Here is a 22,313-nt window from a genome sequence, read left to right as displayed (position 1 = left end):
AGATAATAGAGGATTTCAGAGGACCTCTGATAGCGGGCTACAGGACTAGCTTACTACAAACACTAAACCAAACCATTTATATGTTGTGCAAACAGTTTCATTGGCTGCAGAATCAGCAGAGGCCAATCAACTTGTGCCATGTGTAGTAAATAATGTTATTATTCGCATGTAAATGAGATTTAATGGATTATGGCTTGGTTTTTTTTTCAGAGGGCCAGTCAGTTGGCAAGTGGTCTTGGAAGTGGACAGATGTTTTGTAAAGAGGCTGCACCACGAACTTTAGAGCAACAACTCCAGGAGCACAGGTCAGGAACAACTTCCTTACTTCAACTTTATTGTCATTATGTACAGAATAAGTACAGAGCTAATGAAATGCACTTATATCCTGAAGTTGTCCTTAAGTTTAAGTTATTATGACACATCTGTTCATTTGTAATCTTCTACGCAGACTGCAGCAGAAGAGGCTCTATCTCCAGAAGCAGTCTCAGGTTCAGGCTTACTTCCACCAGATGCAGCTGGCTGAGGATGTTTACCGCCCTCCCCAGGACAGCAGAGACCCCCAGAACAGCAGCAGTCCCTTATCCAGCCCTCCCTTCACACGGACCCAAACCCTAACCCCTTTTCTGGGGCCTGCCACTTCAACCCTGTCATATGGCCCCAAGCCAGCCCGTTTCCCAGACTGGCCTCCGCCACCAGACAACTGCACAAACTACACCCCATCCCTCCCTACAGAGCCCCTGTATGCGTGGAGTCCTGCCCAACCAGGCAAAGCAGAAAGCCCTTTGACTCAACCTGCACCTGAAACCCCCTTCCTGGACTGTGAGATGATGGAGACCGTAGAGGCCCCACAGGGCTGTGTACTCGTAAACTAAATGTGAAATAAAACACTCTGAGGCTGGCTCTCAGGCATACGATGTGGCCAAAAACGCCCTCAGGGACGAACAAGACGCCATGGTTTGAGATGTTTGTGAGATACGCTCGTGTCCTGAAATATTTTTTGTTTTGTTTTTGTTCTGGTAAGCACAGATTAAATTTAGTCTTCAACCATAGCATTTGAATATCAGTATTAAAGCAATATTCCTTTTCCTATATAATACACTAGAGTTCTATGAGTTTCAGTGTTTTTATAATTAGTTTGTTTCATCTTTTAAATGATCAGTAGCTACTCAAGTTTTCCTTATTAGTATTGTGTGATTTTAAATAATAGATATAATTAACAGAGAAATGTGTAAATATTAGGACTTATTAGGATTTAAAAAAAGAAAAGAAATAATGTTAAAGTCAACATGAAACAGAATTGAGTCTATTTTTGATGGAGTGAGTAATGTCGGAGTGATGAACTTCTGAATGAAAGACAAGAGTCAGACCTGAGTTTAAAACATTGCCACCACTTTACAATAAGGTTCGATTTGTTAAAAAATTTAATTAGGTCTCATAAATGGCAAGAAAATAAACAACTATGAACGAAAAATAATTTACAGCTTTTATCAATCTACATTGATTTTAATTTGTGCATATAATAATACTTTTTAACGTCATATTTATATATTCACAATAATTAGCATTAGTAAGTTAAAGCAAAATAAACAAATTAACAATAAACAATAGTATATTAATAAATGCTGTAAAATATTACCATTGATTTGTTAGTTCACAATAACTAATGTATTAACTAAGCACTATGTACTAATAATTTAAGTGCTGCAGATATTATGTAATTTTGCAAGCCAACCCAGGCATTATGATTTATTCACACCATGTCAGGATAAACGTAATTACGAGATTCTGATGTAAGTGTTCACATCCTCTTAGAATTCGTAATGAGGGCTTTGACTTGTACCAACCGACTGCTGCAACACCGAACAAAAACAATTAATATGACAGCCATTTCAGCTGCAAATTGTAGTGAAGTAATAATATTGGGTAATATTTCTGTTTAATAATATTTAATTGAGTAATTCATATAATCAATAATAATTCCACAAGTGTCTAGTAATTACCGTAATTATGACATGGTGTAAATGCAGCATCGGCATCACCCTGGTTTCCTCGACAAAAGCCAATAGGATTCTCCCATTCGATTTTGGACCTGCAAATGTTTATAATTCTTGCACCTTTTGTTTGAGACAATGAACATAACGTTTGTGAATTTTGAAGACTAAACACAGTCTCTAAAAGCAGTCAATCGACTTCAGTGTCACCACCATTAAACTTCTTACAGCTCTTATGGCCTTTATTTAAATTCTAAAATAAAGTTTCAAAATTTGAGTTGGAATAGTTTGAGGAAGTATAAACAAAAGGCTGTAAGAGAGTTTTTGTGTGTGTGTGTGTGTGTGTGTGTGCGTGCGTGCGTGGATGGGTGTGTTCAATGCCATGTTTATTTGCCCTAACCACCTGTGTAGTCCCATTAAGCCACTTGTTAGCAACCACCTTTTTCAAGACATCTAAAAGCTTATAAAAAAATTATAGGTAGTGTATTACTTCATTTTAATGGATAATAAGCTTGTGTGAACCACAGAACTTATTTCAAGCACTGACTTTGTGATAACAAGTCTGGGTTCTAGGACTCATTCCTGCAGCACTATTGTAAAGTGTTACCACAGTGCTCTTTGACTATTGGTAAACATTAACAGGCACGACCTAGATGATGTCAGCAGACAAAGTTAAGTTGTTTCGGGTGGAGCAATGATGAAATATTACAAAAACAAATCATCTGTGAATAATATACACCAATGGTTATGCCTTGTAAGGCCAAACAATGTGCGTTAAAGTAAATAGGGTTCCTTTTGAGTTCATATTGACTTTAAAATCACACTACCTACTTTAGGCTTATCAGAGTAAAATGGAGTAGTAGAAAAGAACAAGGTTACAGTACATGGTTTTTCTGACATTACGTTTGCTTTTATAGCCACTGTAAACATTCAGACTTACATGGTTTAAACCGATCAGAATTAAAGGGATACTCCACCCCAAAATGAGAATTTTGTCATTAATCACTTACCCCCGTGTCATTCCAAACCCGTAAATGCTTCGTTTGACTTCGGAACAAAATTTAAGATATTTTGGATGAAAACCGGGAGGCTTTCGACTGTCCTATCGACTAACAAGCAAATTACACTTTCATGGTCCTGAAAAGTATGAAATGCATCGTCAGAATAGTCCATCTGCCATCAGTGGTTCAACTGTAACATTATGAAGTGACGAGAATACTTTTTGTACACGAAGAAAACAAAAATAATGACTTTATTCAACAATTTTTCTCTGTGTTTAAAAAGTATTTTCATCGCTTCATCACGTTACGGTTGAACCACTGATTATAGATGGACTATTCTGACGATGTCTTTCATAGTTTTCTGGACCTTGACAGTGTAATTTACTTGCCAGTATATGGGACAGTCACAAGCCTCCAGGTTTTTATCCAAAACGAACAAAGCTTTTACAGGTTTGGAACGATATGGGGTGATTAAGTGATTAATGACAAAATTTTCATTTTGGGGTGGAGTAAATCTTTAACAATGATCTCACACAGCGTGCACTATTACTCAAACCGAAGTCCAGCAGGTTTAAAAACTTAAGTGTTGTGCCTTTCAATTCTTCTTATTCCTTTTTGAAGAATGTCTGTTTTTAGATTTAATTATTCATTTACAGCTTCCTGTTTGGAAATTCAGTATGAAGCACCCTCTTTTGTCAGACAGATACCATGAACCAAAGTCTCCATTTAGGTTCTATTTTGAAGTCCACTGTGTGGATTGTTCTGGAACCATACAGCTACATGAGATAGCTGTCATGGTCCTACTGTACATGCCATTTAAAGTATAGCAATATCTAGAGTAATACTTCTGATGTTTAAAATCGGTGTTGATAGTGAGTGTTGTCATTTTATGCCTTTGAAGGAAAAGATCTTATTGTGACTATTTAGAATTTGTAGTCAGATCCTTCTTGACTATTGTTGATATTAATACCGACATTGAAAAGTGAACTGTTTTGTTATAGTCGTTTTTCAGTGATAAAATGTTTCCCAATATGTAATCACAATATGAACTTATTCAGTTGAAAATGCTGAGTTCTTTGCACAAGGGGGAATAAAAGTTGCATTCCTTGAGTGAAAATGTTGTGAGTGACATTTTCTTTGTAAATATCGAATCACATTATGTCAGTTCTGTCTATATACTAAGAAAGATGATGGCCTTTCTTTGGTTAAAAGAATTTTGTGACATAAATACCATATGTTTTTAAGGGATAGATCACAAAAAAAAAAAAAAATTGTCATTAATTACTCTCCCTCATGTCGTTCCAAACCTGCAAGACCTTTGTTTATCTTCGGAACACAAATTAAGATATTTTTTTAAATCTGAGAGCTTTGTTACCCTGCATAGACAGCAATGCAACTACCACGTTCAAGGCCCAGAAAGATAGTAAGGACATTGTTAAAATAGTTCATGGGACATCAGTGATTCAACCATCATTTTATGAAGCCAGAACAAAAATAACGACTTTATTCAACAATTTCTTCTTTTTGGCATCAGACTTTGACTCGCGTTCATGATATGCATCTGCACTCCTCTGCTTGCAATAACTAATAAAATCCATCTTTGCAGTGCAAAAAAAAAAGGCACAGAAGCAGCATCAGGCTTTTAGATGTATTTACACAGACTGTTGTTGAGCTCAGAGGTGGTATGAATAGATATATACAGCAAAAATAATGCTATAAAACTAACAATAAGTGGTCTTGAGCGAGTCATTTGATATGTTTAAAATGATTGATTCATTCATGAACAAAGCAAGAATGGGTTAAAAATTATTTTTTTTCAATTCATTAAAAACAAATTTAATCAAATGTCCCAGATGCTGTCAGCACAGAAGTATCACATTAGAAAAGAGTGATGGAATAGTTTTTACAATCGCTTGAGGTGGTTTTGAACTTATGTGAAAGGGTTAAAGCGAATAATGTGAGATGGAAAGGCACTTTGCAAATAAAATAAAAAAGTCATGTGACTTTGCGCTATGGGATGGCACAGCCTGACTACCCAGTGGACTGATGTCGTTGCACAGCATTTGAAATGTTATGATCATTGTTAAATGCCCAAGCAAAGTCTTGTCGTCAAAGTATTTCTCCCAGAACCATCTTACATGACAGCATTCCCAAAGCAGGCATCCACTTCCAAAAGCAATAACAGCATTTATTGTTTTGTGTGCTCGTGCAAGCTATTCATTTTATACAAAAATTATGGCTTCTACTTTTCCTAGTGATATTTAAAGCCAGTATATCCGGAAGTGACGATTTTGTTCTTTTTGACTCAGTGAGAAAAAAATAAAATAAAAACTCACATGGGTTTGGAACAACACGAGGGTGAGTAAATGAAGACAAAGGATTCAATTTTGGGTGAACTACCCCTTTAAACAGAGCTTACTGTATCTTGAAGGGAAAAGCTGTAAATTAGCCATATAATGCAGGCAATTTGTCACTGGTGTAGATCCAAATACAAACAGTAGAAATGTGGCAACAATCATGTAAACCCTGGAACAGCTACAGTGTGTAAAATGGGACTTTATAAATAGCTGCTGAATGAACAGGAGTGTTGGTATAAATACATTTCCCTTGATGAATAATCTGGGCAGAACGGCACTAACACTCAAAAGGTGAGTCGTGATGTTCCAGCTGTAAACTGTTCATCAGCAGGCACGACAGCAGCAGCTCCACAATTTAGGATGGATTTGAATGCAGTTTTCTAAATGAAAATTAAAATCTAATTATTTCATCACTTGGGACTGACAGGCTTTACTTTATTTACCAAACTGAGTCTACCAATTATGTGAGGTGACATGTTAAAAATAAACCAAGCACTTTCTTAAAATTGGGATCTTTCAGAAGAATCTGCAGAGCTGCTGAGGCTGACAGACTTATTTTTGCATCATTTAGCTCCTTTTTTTTGTAAATAAAATAAGGTGACAGTACAATAGCAAAGAGGAGAAAAAAAGTGACATTTAAGCCTTATTGGTTTTAGATTTAAACGCCACCAAGTGTTATTTAAAATTAGGAATACAATTTGATTCAGATTCAGATTTTTAATTGTGGGTGGAAATTTCCCTTAACATTACAGATACACTTTCACATGGCCATTTATATATATAATTCCACTTAGATGTAAAAATATATTTAGAGTACATGTAATTAACATGCATTCAATTAACAGAACATTTGCATACACTACTTAAAGGTTTGGGGTCAATATGATTGTTTTTTTTTTTTTACAGAAGTTTCTAATGCTCATCAAAGCTTCATTTATTTGATCCAGCGCTGCTTATTTTGGTGAAAACCATGACAATTTATTCTTGCTGTTATTTTTTTCTAACAACAGCATTTATATGAAATAGAAATGCAATGCCTTACTTTCGAATGTAATGCATCCTTGCAGAAAAAAAATGGATGCCTTATTTGATGCCTCCTGCCATTACCTTAATGTTTTTTCTGGACAGAAGAGAAGTTTTGAGTTCTGAGAGTTCAGCGTGCAATGAAAACCTACTCCAAAAACTCATTTCAAAATTAGATTTCTCATGATATGCCTCCTTCAATAAACAGCTCTGCTGCAATCCATTCCCAGCTTAGACACATCCTCATGCTATATTGCGTTTTACTGTACACGATCTGATGGATTACAGAATGTCCACACACAGTGAAATGGGTTTATATAACGTTCTTTATTGAGTTCCCTTCTATCATATATTCCATATTCATATAAAACCCGAAGCACATTCTAATGACACTCACAACACAAGATGATACTACTATACTGACTGCAATCTGAAGCTGAAGAAGAATCGGACAGCCAACATCACAGGCAGAAGCAATGTGTTAAGGGAGGGCGTTTAGGATGCCTCGTGATTAATGAGCTTCTCAATATACTGACAGTCTACAGAACCTGTGTGCAAGAGGCATGCAGATGCAGTCATATAAAGGACAAGTTAAATGTTTTAAAAACAAAACAAAAGGGAAAATGTGCAACACTATCAATGGCACAGAATTCCATTTAGGAATGCCCATCCCCTGTTAGAACTGTTGCAGGAAGCAGATGGAAATTTGTCATGGTCCCTTTAAGAAGATAAGCACTTTTTTGAACAGGGGATTAGTATCAGAGCCCTCCATTAAAAAGAACAGCCACGTTGCTAAGGCTTTATGGGGTCTTGGTTCAACAACGATCAGTGTAAGAAAGGGCACAGGAACACAGTAATCGAATTAAAGGTGCAGTAGTGATTCGCCCTGTTGTCATGCTGTGCGCATGGCATGGGTCAACTCTTAAAATCAGCAGTAAGAGCAAAGAGATTCAGTCCATCAGATCAGATGACTGAAGTTAAATCTGATGCCTCAAAACATCTAATTTTCTAAACCTATCAATACATTGTTACACTGATAATAAAACTAGTGTGTGACCCTAGCCTGAGGGTTAGCAAGTGAAGATACACAGAGCAAGAAGGGCTCAGCGGAAGAGAATCAAGAGCAAGATGATGTTTGGTGAACAGCTGAACAAAACACTGAGAGAAGCCAAGTATCCCTAAAACATTTCTCACTGAAAGGGAACAGAGCATATTGTTTTATCCATAAACAGTCCAGTGGACGATCCTGGATGTCAATAAATACAACGCAGGTCAACTTGAGAGATAGGTCTTTCGGTCTTCAAGTAGGTACATTAGGCCAGGGAAAGAACTTTGGGGAGAGAGCAAAAAAAAGTCAGAACTGTATGTTTTTCTTTTTAATATCATTAAATAAAACAATTTTTAAGTAATTTGTTTTTAACTTAAGAGTTACATAATGGTGAGTCATGAGTTTTCAATGATGCAGGTTGTATTTAAGAATCATAGTAGCTTTCTGGTTTGCGTCAATAGTTGCACAACACTCAAAAGCAGAAGTTGCGGAACTCACCACTGATGGCTTCCTGGGCAAAATATTTCACATCCATATCTTGATCTGATGCCAGTTTCTCCAGCACTGGCTTCACCTCTGTTTGCAGACAGCTGTAATAAAAATTACAACAACAACAAAAATCAAGAGCCATTATGTAGAAGTGAGTCGCATTAAGATAAATGTGAATATTTTTGACACAAAAATCAACTACTGGTTAAATGTGGATGAACATACTTGCTGTCCAGCACAGGTCCAATCTTCTGAAGAGACTTGGCCACATTGAAGCGTACATTGGCTACCTGATCATTGGACATCTTGAAAACTACAGGAAGCATGTGTTTGGTGGTAATCTCCTGTCCACACACCTCAGACAGAGCCTAAAACAGACAGTTACACACATCAGTACCGCTGCAGGGGTTAAAGATGAATTTACCCATAATTTCTATAGATAATTTAAAATATTAAATGGATGGTGCATCATTCTACAAAGAGAATACAAGACAGATTTTACTATATTTTAAAGTCAAAATGTTCGTCAAACTGCTCTTTTCCACCCTAATGCATCAGCACCAACGCCATACATTCCTCTGTGACTCAGCAACTGTTTGTTAAAGCTGATAAGCTTTGACTCACATTAATGCAAAAGAGGGTAGTCATCCTGTGCAGGTAGTTGGGGTCATTAGCCATGCCCAGCACTTTAGGCACAATGGTGTTCTGTGCCCACTCTGCTCCAAACTTCTCCACCAGTTTCATCAGGTTACAGGTGGCTGCCTCTCTGATGGCATACACTGAAGATCACAGAGAGAAAAGTGTTAGTCGACTGACAGAATCCAACACATTATATGATACAAGCAAATGGAATTGCAACTAGATTTTTTTTCTTGTGTGTGGGACACATGTGCACTTATAGTTATGAACATTCCTGATAAGCAACCTACCATGATCAACAAGCCACGCCATACATAGAGAATTGAGTTTTTCATCGAAGAACTCTACACCCTGCAAGCACGAGAAAGAGAAAGAAAGGATACCTCATATCAGTTAGGTTAGATTAGCTTAGAGTCCCAAGGCGACTTGACGGCAATAAGCTAACAAGATGATTAGTTAAATGCTTTAAGTGTAAAGAAAGACTGAAGAATAAGAACATTAGAGTTGTTCCGATTCCGATACTAGTATCGGAAATATCTCCGATACCACAACAAATTCTGGCATCGGCATCGGCGAGTACATGAACCCATATACCGATCCGATACCATTTTCAAGACCTAGTTATGAACGCTAGCTTTGCCTAACCGCTGCACGGTTCTTCTTCGCTGCTCAGAATGCATTGCAAACACAGGACGTTGTGCTGTAATGCCACAAGCAACCCCTGTGTAGAGCAGCGAAGAAGAAATGAAAACGCGTTAGCAGCACTGATCTATATATGACTGGATAGCTCATCGCGTTCTAAACTGCCAACAGACAGTGAAGCCGCTTCTATATTATAGATCAGTGGTTAGCAGTATGTCCGCTGTTTAGCAGTATTTCAGACTGGACCAACCAGACAGTAAAACGGCGACTAGGGACCAAGACGGTGCTGAAAATTTAAAAATGTGATGATACCAGCGTCTCTGTAGAACCGGTAGTAAGTTTGAGTATATTCGTTACCCGCAGCTGCGTTCAGTCGCTTCCGTGTTAGTCTAAGCGCAGGGCTCCAGACTGTAGCCGAATATATATACTAGTGTCTGTGAATATTAAACTGCAAAATACTATTTAAATATTACTCCTGCAAAGTCTACATCTCTGTGGGAGACGGGCGCAGATGCACGGGAGCTCGCTGTTTTGTGGCCCCTGCCGTGTGTCACTATATGAGGACATGAACGCATAAACCGTCACTTCATGAGAATTTAGCGTTTCATTTGAGAAAACTGTCATATCATAAACACAGACACTCAAAGATCTTCATGGCGAGTAAATTGACAATATATTAAGCTACTGTTGTAGCCTACAGTAGATTTAGCTACGTCTCTATGTAGTAATAATACGTCTCTATTAATAATAATAATTATGGCTAGACGGTTGCTTGTTTTTTACTTGTTTTGTTGTAAAGAGATTATCTGATTAATATAGAATTTTTTATATTCCTAGACTTATTTGTTGCAGTTTTTTATACACCAATATTGTAAAACTAAAATACTAAAATACCTTTTTTAGGTTGCGGTGTTAGATTTTTGGCTGCATTTGAAGTTCTTTTTCGCTTAAGAAATTAAATAATATTACTGTCAAATTCATGTCAGATAATAAAAATACTGTAATAAATACAGTAGTTAACCATGTATTTGTTCATGTTTTATCAAGGGATAAGTCTGGAGCACACCATAAAATAATTCTAGAAATTTACACAGGGCTAGTAGTATATACAGCTGTATATACAGATACACACCCAGGTATCGGATCAGTACTCGGTATCGGCCGATACCCTGAGCCCAGGTATCGGAATCGGTATCGGGAAGAGAAAAAGGGTATCGGAACATCTCTATAGAACATTCCGATCTCCATTTCAGGATAAAGCAATCTAGGACACTGACAGTCAGGACTCACCAGCTGTCCAGCCAGAAGGGGCATGTACTCAATGATTGCCAGTCGTACTCGCCATTTGGCATCCTCAGCCAGCTCAACAATAGCTGGAAGCAGAGACTGGGAAAGCTGGCGGATTCCGATCACCTCGTTCACGCAGTCCAAGTTGGAGATGATGTTGAGACGGACCTCTGGACACTACAGGAAGGAAATGACGAAAACTGTAACATTCCGGACAACATGCTAACAAATAACCATACAAATAATAAAAATACAATTAAAATCATTAGTTACAATATAAATACTGCAAGAAAACTAAATAAAATTTCTAAAGATAAAACAAAATATATCTATAAAAAAAAAAATTTTTTTAAATGATAAAAGCACATAACATTAAGTAAAATTACAAATAAAACCGATAAATATAAATGATAAGCCTAAGTAGGGCTGGAAGATTAAGCGAAAACGAATCAAAACCAAAATTCAGAACCTCTAACCGGTATAAATTTCCCATGCGAGTTATTTAGATTTTTTTTTTTTAATCCTATTAATACTTTCCCCTTAAAAACATACCACCACAGTAGGAGCTATACGGACGTGACCGTTGCACGTCTCGCACATGAGTTGCACATTAAAAAGATTTAATCTTTTACACGCAGCACAACTCGATTACAGTTCAAAACAGTGGATCAATCAAAAGACTGGAAGCGGGGAAAGCGGTGCAAACTTTTATTTAAAGTAGCAGTTTGGCATGGCTACTTTTGTATTTGATGTCAACATTGCAGAGTAGGCATTCTGTGCTGCGTTTAAAAAATAAATCCACTGCCGCCAGGATTCTGACTAGAACCAGAAAATCTGAGAATAACACACCAGTCCTCAGGACCTTACACTGGCTACCAGTTACATTTAGGATTGATTTTAAAGTACTTTTACTCGTATATAAGTCACTAAATGACCTAGGACTGAAATATATTGCAGATATGTTCACTGAATATAAACCTAACAGAACACTCAGATCACTAGGATCGAGTCAGTTAGAAATACCAAGGGTTCACACAAAACAAGGGGAGTCCAGCTTTAGTTACTATGCTGCCCGCGGTTGGAATCAGCTTCCAGAAGAGATCAGATGTGCTAAAACACTAGTCACATTTAAATCTAGACTTAAAACTCAACTGTTTAGCTGTGCATTTATTGAATGAGCACTGTGCGATGTCCAAACCGATTGCACTGTATTTAACATATTCACTGTATTTTATATCAAATCATTTTATATTTTTAAATGTTTTAAATTCATTTTAAATAAGTATTTTTTTTAATCTTTTTCAACGTTTTTAAATTGCTTGTTTTATTTTTGAAATTATTTTTCTTCATGATTTTACTTTCTTTTATGTAAAGCACTTTGAATTACCATTGTGAACGAAATGTGCTATATAAATAAACTTACCTTGCCTAAAGTGTTAAATTAATCAAGGTTTTGATTTACGGTTATATTGCCCATCCCAATTAAATATATAGATGGTATGCCAAATTACAGTATGTAAATATTACTAAAAATACTAACACTGATTCCAAAAAAGTGAAACAGAACAGCAAGAGAGCTTCCAATCTTAAAACATTGATCAATGCATGCTGTAGTCCAGGAGCTGGCTCTGTTCTATTTATTTCGTGCAGTCTGTGTGACTGACAGATGTTCAAAGACTTCTCCCAAGCAGTTTAAAGAAAAGCTATCGCAATACAGACAGCAAAAAGCAACAAAAAGTCCCAACAAATAAAGAGATGATACGCGAGTGTGTCACACTCATCCATTCATCTTTCACTTCGATGCTTTCTGCTTTCCACTAAAAGGCTAGCATTAGCAATGCCTCACCTTGACAGGATCAAAGTGAGCAGTTGCACAGAAGTATCATCTGTGACTGGAACATGACGCAAATTACCTCAGCTGGACCTGTTCTGTCTCTCTAACACACACACACACACACACACAGCAGGCTTACCTCATCTTTGAGCTGGGCCAAGAAAAGGGGAAGCAGGTGCTCAATGGTGTTGTCTTTGCCTAAGATGGTGGAGAGGCCCATAATGACTGATGCCAGCGCAGACTTCACATGCTGATTAGTGTCTGAGACAAGTTCCTATTGAAAGAGCAAACAACATGCCATCAATGCTATCAATGCTTTAATACAACTTTCAAATAATGAGGTGTAATACCTGAACTCTACATGGTATCAGTATATACTGCAGCTTAAGTATTTTGCTACTGATCCTCCTGGAGGATATTACTACATGGACTTTGCAGGGAACTACACTAACCTTTTCCATTCAGTTACTGGCGCAAAACATGATTTGGTCATACAAATTTTTTATAGTAAGCCACTCTGGATAATAATGAAACTATTGCATTCAGATGTGCTTTTTATTTTAATTGCCATCTTTTAAACCACATGCCTTCTTGTTTTATTTCTTACAGTACACACAGTATATTGCTCTGTATTGGTACCTTAACCCAGGGCCATAGCTGGGGTTAGAGGGGCCCTGGTGCAGGTTGTACAGTTGGCCCTGTTTGAAATGGTTTAATTTGTACTGTATGTTCATTCTATTTATTTGTGCCATTTACACAATGTTTGTAGGTGTCCAGAAACTAATTTAAAATAGCACTGCATAGTCTTCACTGTAAAATAAAATACACAGTCAAACCAAAATTTATTCAGACAGCTTCAACATTTTCCACATTATCACAGTTTATTTGTTATAGTTTAGAAATTGGTAATAAAATATGACAAGAACAAATTCATCTTGATAATGTCAGATAGCTTTGATAGAAAGATACGTAATGGAATCAACCAAAACTTCAGACAACTGTCAGTATGACTATATTTACACAAATATCAATATTTTGTTGAACAATTACCAAGCAAGCAATGTTTAATTTTGTTCAGTCTGTGGTGTGAAAAGGTTGCATTAGCAATTAAAGAAAGAAACACTTAAGCAAAACATGGTCAGGTCCCAAAATGTTTTTTATTTTTAGCAATTTCACTGGTAGTCTACAGTATGAAGAATTTTTGGGTATAATATTTCACAGTTCGCTGTATTTTACTATACTCACTTACATATATGAACTAGTGTCCTGCACCCACACAGTAAAACAATATAATCAATTATATCTGATTTTTAGTTTGACTGTGGATAAATTCTTGTTAAAACTACAGAGTAATTCAATCAAGAGCAGTGAGGGATTTACTTTCATTTTCTTGGATTAACATTAAAGACACCGACAGCAGAGCTAGTAAATTAGGCGCGGTCACTTTAAGAGACAATGCATACATTATAATGATACACATCCGATTTCTTTCCAACTCTTCACTTTCACTTAAGACATAACCACAGACTTTTTGAACACACTTTCCAAAATAGGTATTTTGACATATTTAGTATGTACCGTATTTTTCGGACTATAAATCGCACCGGAGTATGTCGCATCAGTCCAAAAATACGTCATGAGGAGGGAAAAAAACATATATAAGTCGCACTGGACTATAGGTCGCATTTATTTAGAACCAAGAAAAAAATTACCGTCTACAGCCGCGAGAGGGCGCTCTATGCTGCTCAGTCTAGGCTACAGGAGCACAGAGCAGCATAGAGCGCCCTCTCGCGGCTGGAGACGGTAATGTTTTCTCTTGGTTCATTTCTCTCGGTTCATGTCAAATTAATTTTGATAAATAAGTCGCACCTGACTATAAGTCGCAGGACCAGCCAAACTATGAAAAAAAGTGCGACTTATAGTCCGGAAAATACGGTAGGCCTATTTGTCGGTACAAAAGCAAGAAGACTTTGAGACGCGTCTCTGCGTGCGCCCTGAACACCAGAACACCGCGGTGCTCAATTAAGCTCTTTCGCATCCTTTTCTGTTTGTTTAAACTGCGATTTGTATTTGTTCGTTCAGTTGCAGGAGGACGCGAACGTCCTGAAGGAGAGCTCGGTTCAGTGTTGCTGTTCGTGAGACGCGGCTCTCGTGCGCAGCGAACACAAGCGCGCGAGTAACCAGCTACTCAGTTCAGCTTTCCCACACCATGGGGCTGAATCCAACTTGATGTGGTAAATGCTCAGAGCACGTTATAAAACATTTTTAAAATACACATATCTGTTTTAATAAATGCTCATAGTAAATCATAGCATATTGCCTAAAACATAAGGTAGGTACAAAAATAATCAGCGATACATTTGCGACCTCATAAAAATTAGGGTCGCAATGTCATTTCAAAAGGTCGCATATGTGACCATTTTGGTCGCAGTGTAATTCCCTGCTTTGTGACTGTAAAAGCAGTAGGGATACTGAATGAAGAAGTTTTTTTACCTTAACACAGGGAAGAATGTGTGTCATGATGATCGTCTCTCTACTGTCCTCTGGCAAATTTTCACAGAATTCTGAGGATAATAATCAGTTAGGGTAATCACAATAAGAACATTTCATAAGAAAAATACCAGTGAAATTTTGTGATTATCAGAGAAAAACAGTCTTTCAACCACAGTTTGAAATGCTAGCTACAAACAAAACAAAAAATCCAAAGATGTTTATATGACAAAACTATTATTATTTGATTCCTTAAACAAGAAACTGACTAAACAAAAAATGAAAGAAAAAATTTCAGCAAATACTAAATTTGTATATAAATCAGTATTTTTCGCCAACATGTCACCTTTTTCTGAAATCTGTTGCAGCTTATATTCAAAAGCAATTTATATTATACAAAGAATTTGTACCAAATAAACAATGTATGCAAGTTCATGTACAGCACACTTCCAACACACTGGTGGTTTCAGTTGCACTTTAAATTAATATTTGTTTAGGCTTGGTGTTAATAAATGCCACTTTAATTTATGTTTTACACTTAGATTTTTCATTCCTATTCTGAATTCAATTTCAGTGATTTATTGTGGAATTGCAGGAGCTTAAATACATGCTTAACTTATCTATCAATATTGTACATTATTTCTGAATGTAGGGCTGTAGCTATCGAATATTTTAGTAATCGAGTATTCTACTAAAAAATCCATCGATTAATCGAGTAATCGGATAAAATGTGTTTTTGCTTAAAGTGCAATATTAATTATTCAAGAGAAAATAAGACTCCTGGGTCTCTTAAAATGAACAACTAAGTTTCCTTTTTTAGAAATTTTATTTTTTAAATGCATAGAATGCAATGCATACATCAAAAATAAAAATTTAATTATTACCCATCGTTTCTCTGTCTGCATTTGAACTGTGAGCAATGACAAAGTTGACAGATGAATTAAGTGCATTTAAGTGCCATTCAGTTTGGTTTTAAATAAAGCATTTTCTGAGATGCACATTAAACATATAAAACATTAATTTAATTTATCTTTTAATTATTGAAAATTAACTTAACTTTTTGGTAAACAAAGGGGATTTACTATTAAAAATAAAACATGGAAGAAATGTTGTTCGATTAAACCTTAAAAAAAAATTAAGATTTTTTTTTTTTTTAGTAGTAGGCTAACCGGACTTTTATTTTGACGGGTTGACATACCTTTACAGTTCTGTGTATGTGATGTGACGCTAGTTTTACTCAAATCAAACGGTCAAATGCTCATGAAGTGACTGTCAGAGCAGTTCTGGAGATGTTGTTCATGTGTTCAAGTCCTTACTTAGTGAGACAGCAGACGCTGAAATTAGCACGAGCGTCACGCGCGCTTCACTGTGTTAATAAAGGAAGACGCGCTTCTGCTCCATTCATTAACAGAGACACGCAGAACATGCAGGATTCATATTTAAATAGACTGTTCAGGCTTAATATTTACAGATATTAGTCTATATCGTGATTTGATGTAAGTGCAATGACCTATTTTTGATTAATTCATTCAAAATTTGGCAAAATGAATAAATGTAATGTAAATGTAAATGTAAAATTTGGCAAATTCTGTGCCATTCTGCGTTAAACTGTAAATTCCGTTTTTATTACTTGATTCCCTCCGCGTTTTCTGCATCGTGGAAGTCATAGGGCCCTAGTTGTGGTATGCCAGCTCTATCTTGCAATGGACACACGCCACGACGTTCTCTTTACGTTTGCCCGCGCCCTCAAATCAAAACACTGCTGACTCCTTGCAGTCTTGCAGTCTTCAGACGCAGCGCTTGTGTCTCCTTCCGCTTTGTGGGTGACGTAAACGCGTTGTCACATTAAAAATTAATTGCGAAAAGAACCTGACGTGAGATTTAAAATAAATTAAAAGAGGCTTCGAGGAAGAGGAATTTGCCTCGATAATTTTTTTGTAATCGAGTTACTCAAGGAATCGTTTCAGCCCTATCTGAATGTAACAAAACATGACATTACACATGTTTTTTTCTTTCTCAAGAATTTTGAATTATGCAACTTATAGACGTGTGCAACACATTTTACTGAAAATATATTAACTACGATTATTTAAACCTATTTTGCAAATTAATAGATTTGAACTGATTTGCAAATCAACATCATGCTCATATATTACAGGGCTGCGTTGGTGCTTTTTCTCACCTTTGACTTTGTTTGCAGCAGCAGCACGAACCTCAGCCTCACAGTCTTTCAGAAGGTTCTGGAAGGCTGGCACTAGGTCATTCTTTGTGATTTCTGGACCCACAGCTTTCTGTAGCTGTAAATTCACAGAGACATGCATGTCAATTCATATTTCACAGTACCACTTCAGCTTTTCCTGCAGACTCAAGGACAAAGCCACTTCTGAAGCATGCTAGGATACAATCAAGGCTACTCTAGCACTGCACAAGAGATGTGGTACATAATACTCATTGCTAAAGCAGGTCAAACTGCCACTGCTCGAACCCAGGATATTTGTAGGTATTTTATCACTGCATTCAATATTTCTTTTTCCTGTAAAATATCTGACATTACAAGTGGCTCAAGATAATCCAAAACCATCAGATAAAATGACAATGATTATCATATTATTATGGAAAGAAACTGCATTTAGGTCAAGTTGCACAACAATGAGCTGTGTGCATTAGCGTAGGATTATAGAGAGCAGCAGGGCTGTGAATCTTTGGATAGACAGAAAATCCATTCGATTCATAATTCACAGGTTTTCGGTTCAATTAAAAAACGGTTCTATCCTATTCGATTCACAATTTAATCAAATTAACGATTCGATTCTTTATTCTTTTAAGTGAATTCACAGGATTATCACAGAAATCAAATACACTGCTGGACAATAATAGTCATTTGCAATCTATAATTTATTTTTTCCTAATGGCAATTTTATGACTGTTTTATATACTACAAACAATCATTTCAATTTTCTGCACAGAATAAGGTAGAAAATATACTTTATAGTTTCTGTATTGTACTAAATGTCAATTAGCACTGCATCATTTGTACATTTTATGTATTTATTGCCTCCAGGTTTTCATCCAAAATAGCTTAAATTGTGTTCTGAATACGAACAAAGCTTTTACGTGTTTGGAACGACATGAGGGTAGTATATTAATTACAAAATTATCCCTTTAGTGTATCCCTTTAAGTTCTTTGAGCGCAATATCTCTTCTCTTTCAGTGCGAAAACATCTTAATTTTCAAAAAATAAAATGCTATAGTTTTTCACTTTTCCTCTCCATCTGCGAATGATGATATTGAAAGAAAATGAGCCTGATGTTCGCTATACCAACGAACGCCACTTTCATGCATATGATTATCAGATAAACCTCATGCTTTTATTTCAAGGTTATTGTTAATGCTGTGATTATTTTAACAGTTTTCTTTGTACATTCTGTTCAACAACATTGTTAAAACACATTTATCATTCAAATGGAGCGGTCCACATGCTTTAGACCAAGGGTGTCAAATTCCTGGAGGGCCACAGCTATGCACATTTTAGATATAACCCTAATTAGACACATCTGATCCAGCTCATCTAATCATTTAGGCTTATTTGAAAACTACATGGTATGTGTGTTGTAGCTGGGTTGGACCTAACGTCTGCAGAGCTGCAGCCCTCCAGGAACTGAGTTTGACACCCCTGCTTTAGACAGTCACATTTTTGCTCCGTCCATGCAATAAATGCGTTTGGATGTTTGCACACAAAGTGTTGGTATCAATCCCTCTTTCAGAAGTAATCTTTGCACAACTCCAGCACTGAACTGACCCTCGTTTGTGAGGCACTCGAGTCCGGTGTAAAATGTTAGCACAAAGTACAAGACTTTTTTTTTCAGGCACATTTCCTTTGAAAATAAATGGAATTTTGTGATAAACACTAGGATTTTTCAATAAAATTAAATTACATATAACTAACTTAACGCTTGATTTGCTTTTGGCTTACATCAGAGAATTTGTCAGCAACCATGTAGCGAACCCTCCAGGATTTGTCCTCTGCTGCCTGGCGCAGAGTGGGCATTACTAGTGCTTCCAGATCCTCTTGAGGCAACAGAGTGGCAATGCTGACAACAGCCTCCACAGCCAGGAGACGAACAGAGTCCTGCAGTGATGTAAATGTTTGCATTTAGATGTCAGAAGAAAGCACTTTGATATTTGCCATACAATTCTGCTCCAGCACAAGTTACATAAACACAATGAAAACCTTTCAAGCCTCCAATGGTCTTGTCATGCAACATGTGCTCAGAGACTTTATCTGTGGTTTGAGTAATGACGGAATTAGACTGTGTATATTTCAGTGAGTATTACTGAAACCAGACCTGTTCATCAGATGCCAATGCAGTGAAGAGAGAAATGATGTCACTCTTGACATACTCCAGCTCTAACACTTTGGCAAATTCACCCAGTTTGGAGGCGGCTGCACGGCGCACCATGGGAGTATCATCAGAACACAGGGTACGGAAGTGCCTGAGGGGAGATGATACATGTGTTAACATGTTTCCAATTAAACAGAAAAATAAGACGATGAGGTAGTGACTTTCCTTTCCACTTTGGTTATTGTAACAATAACACTGCGTAAGTATAATTACCTTTAATCTAAATGGCTATTCACACAGAGTGAATAATTACCATAATAAACAATACATTTAAGCAATATATTCCTATGGAGACATTCACACCAGGGACAAAAAATCTGATGTCAGAATGCGTTACAGGTTCTGTACAAATCTCAATAAGATAGAAGCCAGCTGGAACCCTGTTTCGCAGCTGCTGATAGTGTCAATACAAAGTACATGCAAAAGACACAGAAAGAAGTGATGTGAAGTGGGAAAACATTTAATTTACATTTAAACTGGTGTGAATATTGTGTAATCGATTAAAAACATGTCAAATTGTATTACATCTATCTTTTTACTGTAATACCTTTATGTACTTGCCAGAATTAACATTAATGAAACAGCAATGGGAATCGCTTTTTTTTTTTTTTTATTCACTTACCTGCCTAGAATATATTATATATTACTACAGCTATAATAATATTATTAAAGATATTTCCTTCATTGCCTTTCTTTTTATTTATGCTTATTTTTTTTATAATTACTACAGAATGTTTAATTAAAGATTACAAAAGCAGAAGAGTGTAAGAAACAAAATGTGCACAGACAAGCCAGAAAGTTATTTATAATAAATACTGCAATTTATTCCACAAATAATGTACTGTTAATTTTGAATTCATGGTGACTTTAAAAAAACTGCGTGTAATCTGTATTGGTCTTTTTTTTTTTTTTTTAAGTGCTTCTTCAGTGTGCTGTTAGTGTGAACAATCCTGCATTAAATGTATCAATATTTCCAAAATGAAAATGCAGTATAACAACAAAACACTCCTCACAAATATATTAAACTTACTGGCGGATCTCAGCTTTGACTGTACTGGACACTCGTGGGTAACAGACACTGAAGAGTCCACAGGCAGAGGTACGTGATGTGAACCAGTCTCCACTGGCCAAACGTTTCACCAGAGGCTCAAAGTGTACTTCCAGGTCCACTGGAGAGTGCTCATGGGAGATCTTCCGCAGTGACTCCACTGCCTTGTCTCGCACCACTGTCTCTTCAACTGTAGCCAAACTCTCCAGAGGGGGCTAAAAACAACAACAACAACTCAGCAAATAAAAAGCAAACAAATTCAAAGCAGGAATTATTTCATTAAGTAAATTTCAGTATGAAATGAAGTCTTACAAGGAGACAATGCACATATTCAGGGCCTCCAACCAGCATGGTGAAGTTCCCCAGTTGTTCAGCAAGAGCAAGCAGAACTTCATCCTCATCATAGATGGTATCTGATCAATCGCAAAATGAGGAATTGAAAGCATGAGGAGAATTAACTACACCTAAAATATATCTGTCATTGTCATTTCAGAACGGAAAAAACACTTACCTGTGAGGAAAGGCAGAAGTTCAGTGCGTGTTCTTTCGACGCCTAGAGCCAAGGCGATGGTGGACAGTTTCTTAATGCTGTTCAATCGTAACTACAGTAGAAAAAGGCAAGAAATCCATTAGAACAGAGTTTTGATATATATTGCTGAGGGACAAAACAGACTATTGGTTTATGTTTACAACCTATACCATTTAAATGATGGCTTGATAGAAGACAAACTATAAAAATAATGACATCTTTCCCAATCCATTGAGACCAAATAGATTACGCCATTTATTTCCTTCCTTGACTCCTTTAATTATCACAGTCCTGTATCTTTATAAGGAGAGCAAAGTTCACCTTTTGGGGACAGTTGTTAATAATCAGTTCTGATGTATTTTAAAATTGTAAACAAACACAATATGAAATAGATATCGAACGCTGCAAATATAAATTAAGTTATCTGAAGAAAAAAATTAAACCTCACTGAAAAATCGTATCGCTAACGGTCGCTTGAGTGGCTTTTCGCTGAAATGACAAAACTGTCAATACTGTTTTGCCAAACCATACCACATGCATGCTTATTTTGAGCTTTACAATGTCTTGCAATGTAATATTGTGATTAACCTTTTAAGTAAGCGAGTCAATGACATAACAGTTAAATCACAGAACAGCTAACGTTAGCAGTGTTAGCAATCACAAACTGCTCTGCGGTCACACTGTTTTCACACAGGAAATTAAGTCATTTGAAATAAATCAAATAATACATTTGGTTACGCTAAATCGCATGCTGGTGGCTTTATCTGTCCTTTTTAATTTTATTTTTAATCCTGTAGCGTCTCAATTACTGATTTATCTTTTAGTTGCTAGCCGGTTTGCTAAACTAGGACAGGCCCATGTTACCAGTTTCTGTTAGATATTCGTGTTAAAATCAAGCCTACGAGTTACAGTCTATTTCTCAAACTTAGTAGTTGGTTATTAAAATACGTATTTTGTTTACCTGAACATCTTCATTTCTTAATTCGTCAATTAGCACGGCAATAGGGTAAAGAGAGTCGTCGCTGTCTGCTCCTGCCATCTTGGATGCTAAAGGCTGCTTAGCTAGCTAGTTCCTGCTACGGGGTTTCTCACGGTTTCCTGTACACAACACAACAGAATACTAAAAACAGCGCACAAGCCCAGCCCAGCATGACTGTAGTCACAAAAAATATAATTTTCTGCAAAATAGCTGGAGTGATTCACTATCAAGGTACATTTAATTATTTAAAATTGTTGCATATGAATTAATGTATTTTGAGACAAAATATTTAATGTTATTAAAACAACAGTTTTCAACACCTGATCTTGTGTGCAGTGTTGGGCAGTAACTCGTTACTAGTATGTTTAATCGTTACAGTAATAAATAGGGTTGGGTATTGTTTAACTTTTATAAATTCCGATTAGATTCTGCTTGTCGATTCCGATTCTTATCGATTCCTAGTTTCGATTCCAATGTGGTTAAAAAAAACTTTTTTAAATGGAGGTTGTAACGTAAGTGCCCTTTCGAACGTTCACTTCACGTTGTGTATGGG

General features: G+C 36.6%; 2 protein-coding genes across 3 annotated transcripts in view; one reads left to right on the top strand and one right to left on the bottom strand.

Moving 5' to 3' along the window:
- The window catches only part of LOC132140855 (serine/threonine-protein kinase SIK2-like), a 31,817-nt gene extending 30,864 nt beyond the window's left edge, over positions 1-953 (top strand). For both annotated transcript variants that reach the window (XM_059549883.1, XM_059549884.1), the window contains 2 exons: positions 211-305; positions 449-953. In XM_059549883.1, the coding sequence (XP_059405866.1) occupies positions 211-305; positions 449-872 (519 nt within the window). In that variant the 3' untranslated portion in view covers positions 873-953. The remainder of the gene's footprint in view (positions 1-210; positions 306-448) is intronic.
- A 5,868-nt stretch (positions 954-6,821) lies between these two features.
- On the bottom strand, positions 6,822-21,898 carry ppp2r1ba (protein phosphatase 2, regulatory subunit A, beta a). The gene is made up of 15 exons (XM_059549881.1): positions 21,743-21,898; positions 20,764-20,854; positions 20,565-20,665; positions 20,235-20,467; positions 19,148-19,295; positions 18,775-18,930; positions 16,984-17,098; positions 14,805-14,875; positions 12,451-12,585; positions 10,481-10,654; positions 8,839-8,899; positions 8,534-8,688; positions 8,135-8,277; positions 7,919-8,010; positions 6,822-7,702 (listed from the first exon to the last, which is right to left on the bottom strand). Exons 1-15 carry the CDS (start codon positions 21,818-21,820, stop codon positions 7,686-7,688), a joined length of 1,770 nt encoding a protein of 589 aa, XP_059405864.1. The 5' UTR covers positions 21,821-21,898; the 3' UTR covers positions 6,822-7,685.
- Between the last annotated feature and the right edge of the window lie 415 nt (positions 21,899-22,313).

The sequence above is a fragment of the Carassius carassius genome, chromosome 5 (assembly GCF_963082965.1).
Source record: "Carassius carassius chromosome 5, fCarCar2.1, whole genome shotgun sequence".
Lineage (NCBI taxonomy): Eukaryota > Metazoa > Chordata > Actinopteri > Cypriniformes > Cyprinidae > Carassius > Carassius carassius.
Note: the sequence above shows the minus strand (reverse complement) of the source record. Positions and strands in the feature narration are given on the sequence as shown.

Excerpts from the sequence above, each read along its gene's own strand:
- ppp2r1ba (XM_059549881.1), bottom strand. The coding sequence starts at position 21,820 with ATGGCAGGAGCAGACAGCGACGACTCTCTTTACCCTATTGCCGTGCTA. Across the intron at positions 17,099-18,774 it reads TTGCTGACAAATTCTCTGAT|CTACAGAAAGCTGTGGGTCC; the intron begins GTAAGCCAAAAG and ends GTGAATTTACAG. Across the intron at positions 8,278-8,533 it reads CTACCCTCTTTTGCATTAAT|GCTCTGTCTGAGGTGTGTGG; the intron begins GTGAGTCAAAGC and ends TGTCTGTTTTAG.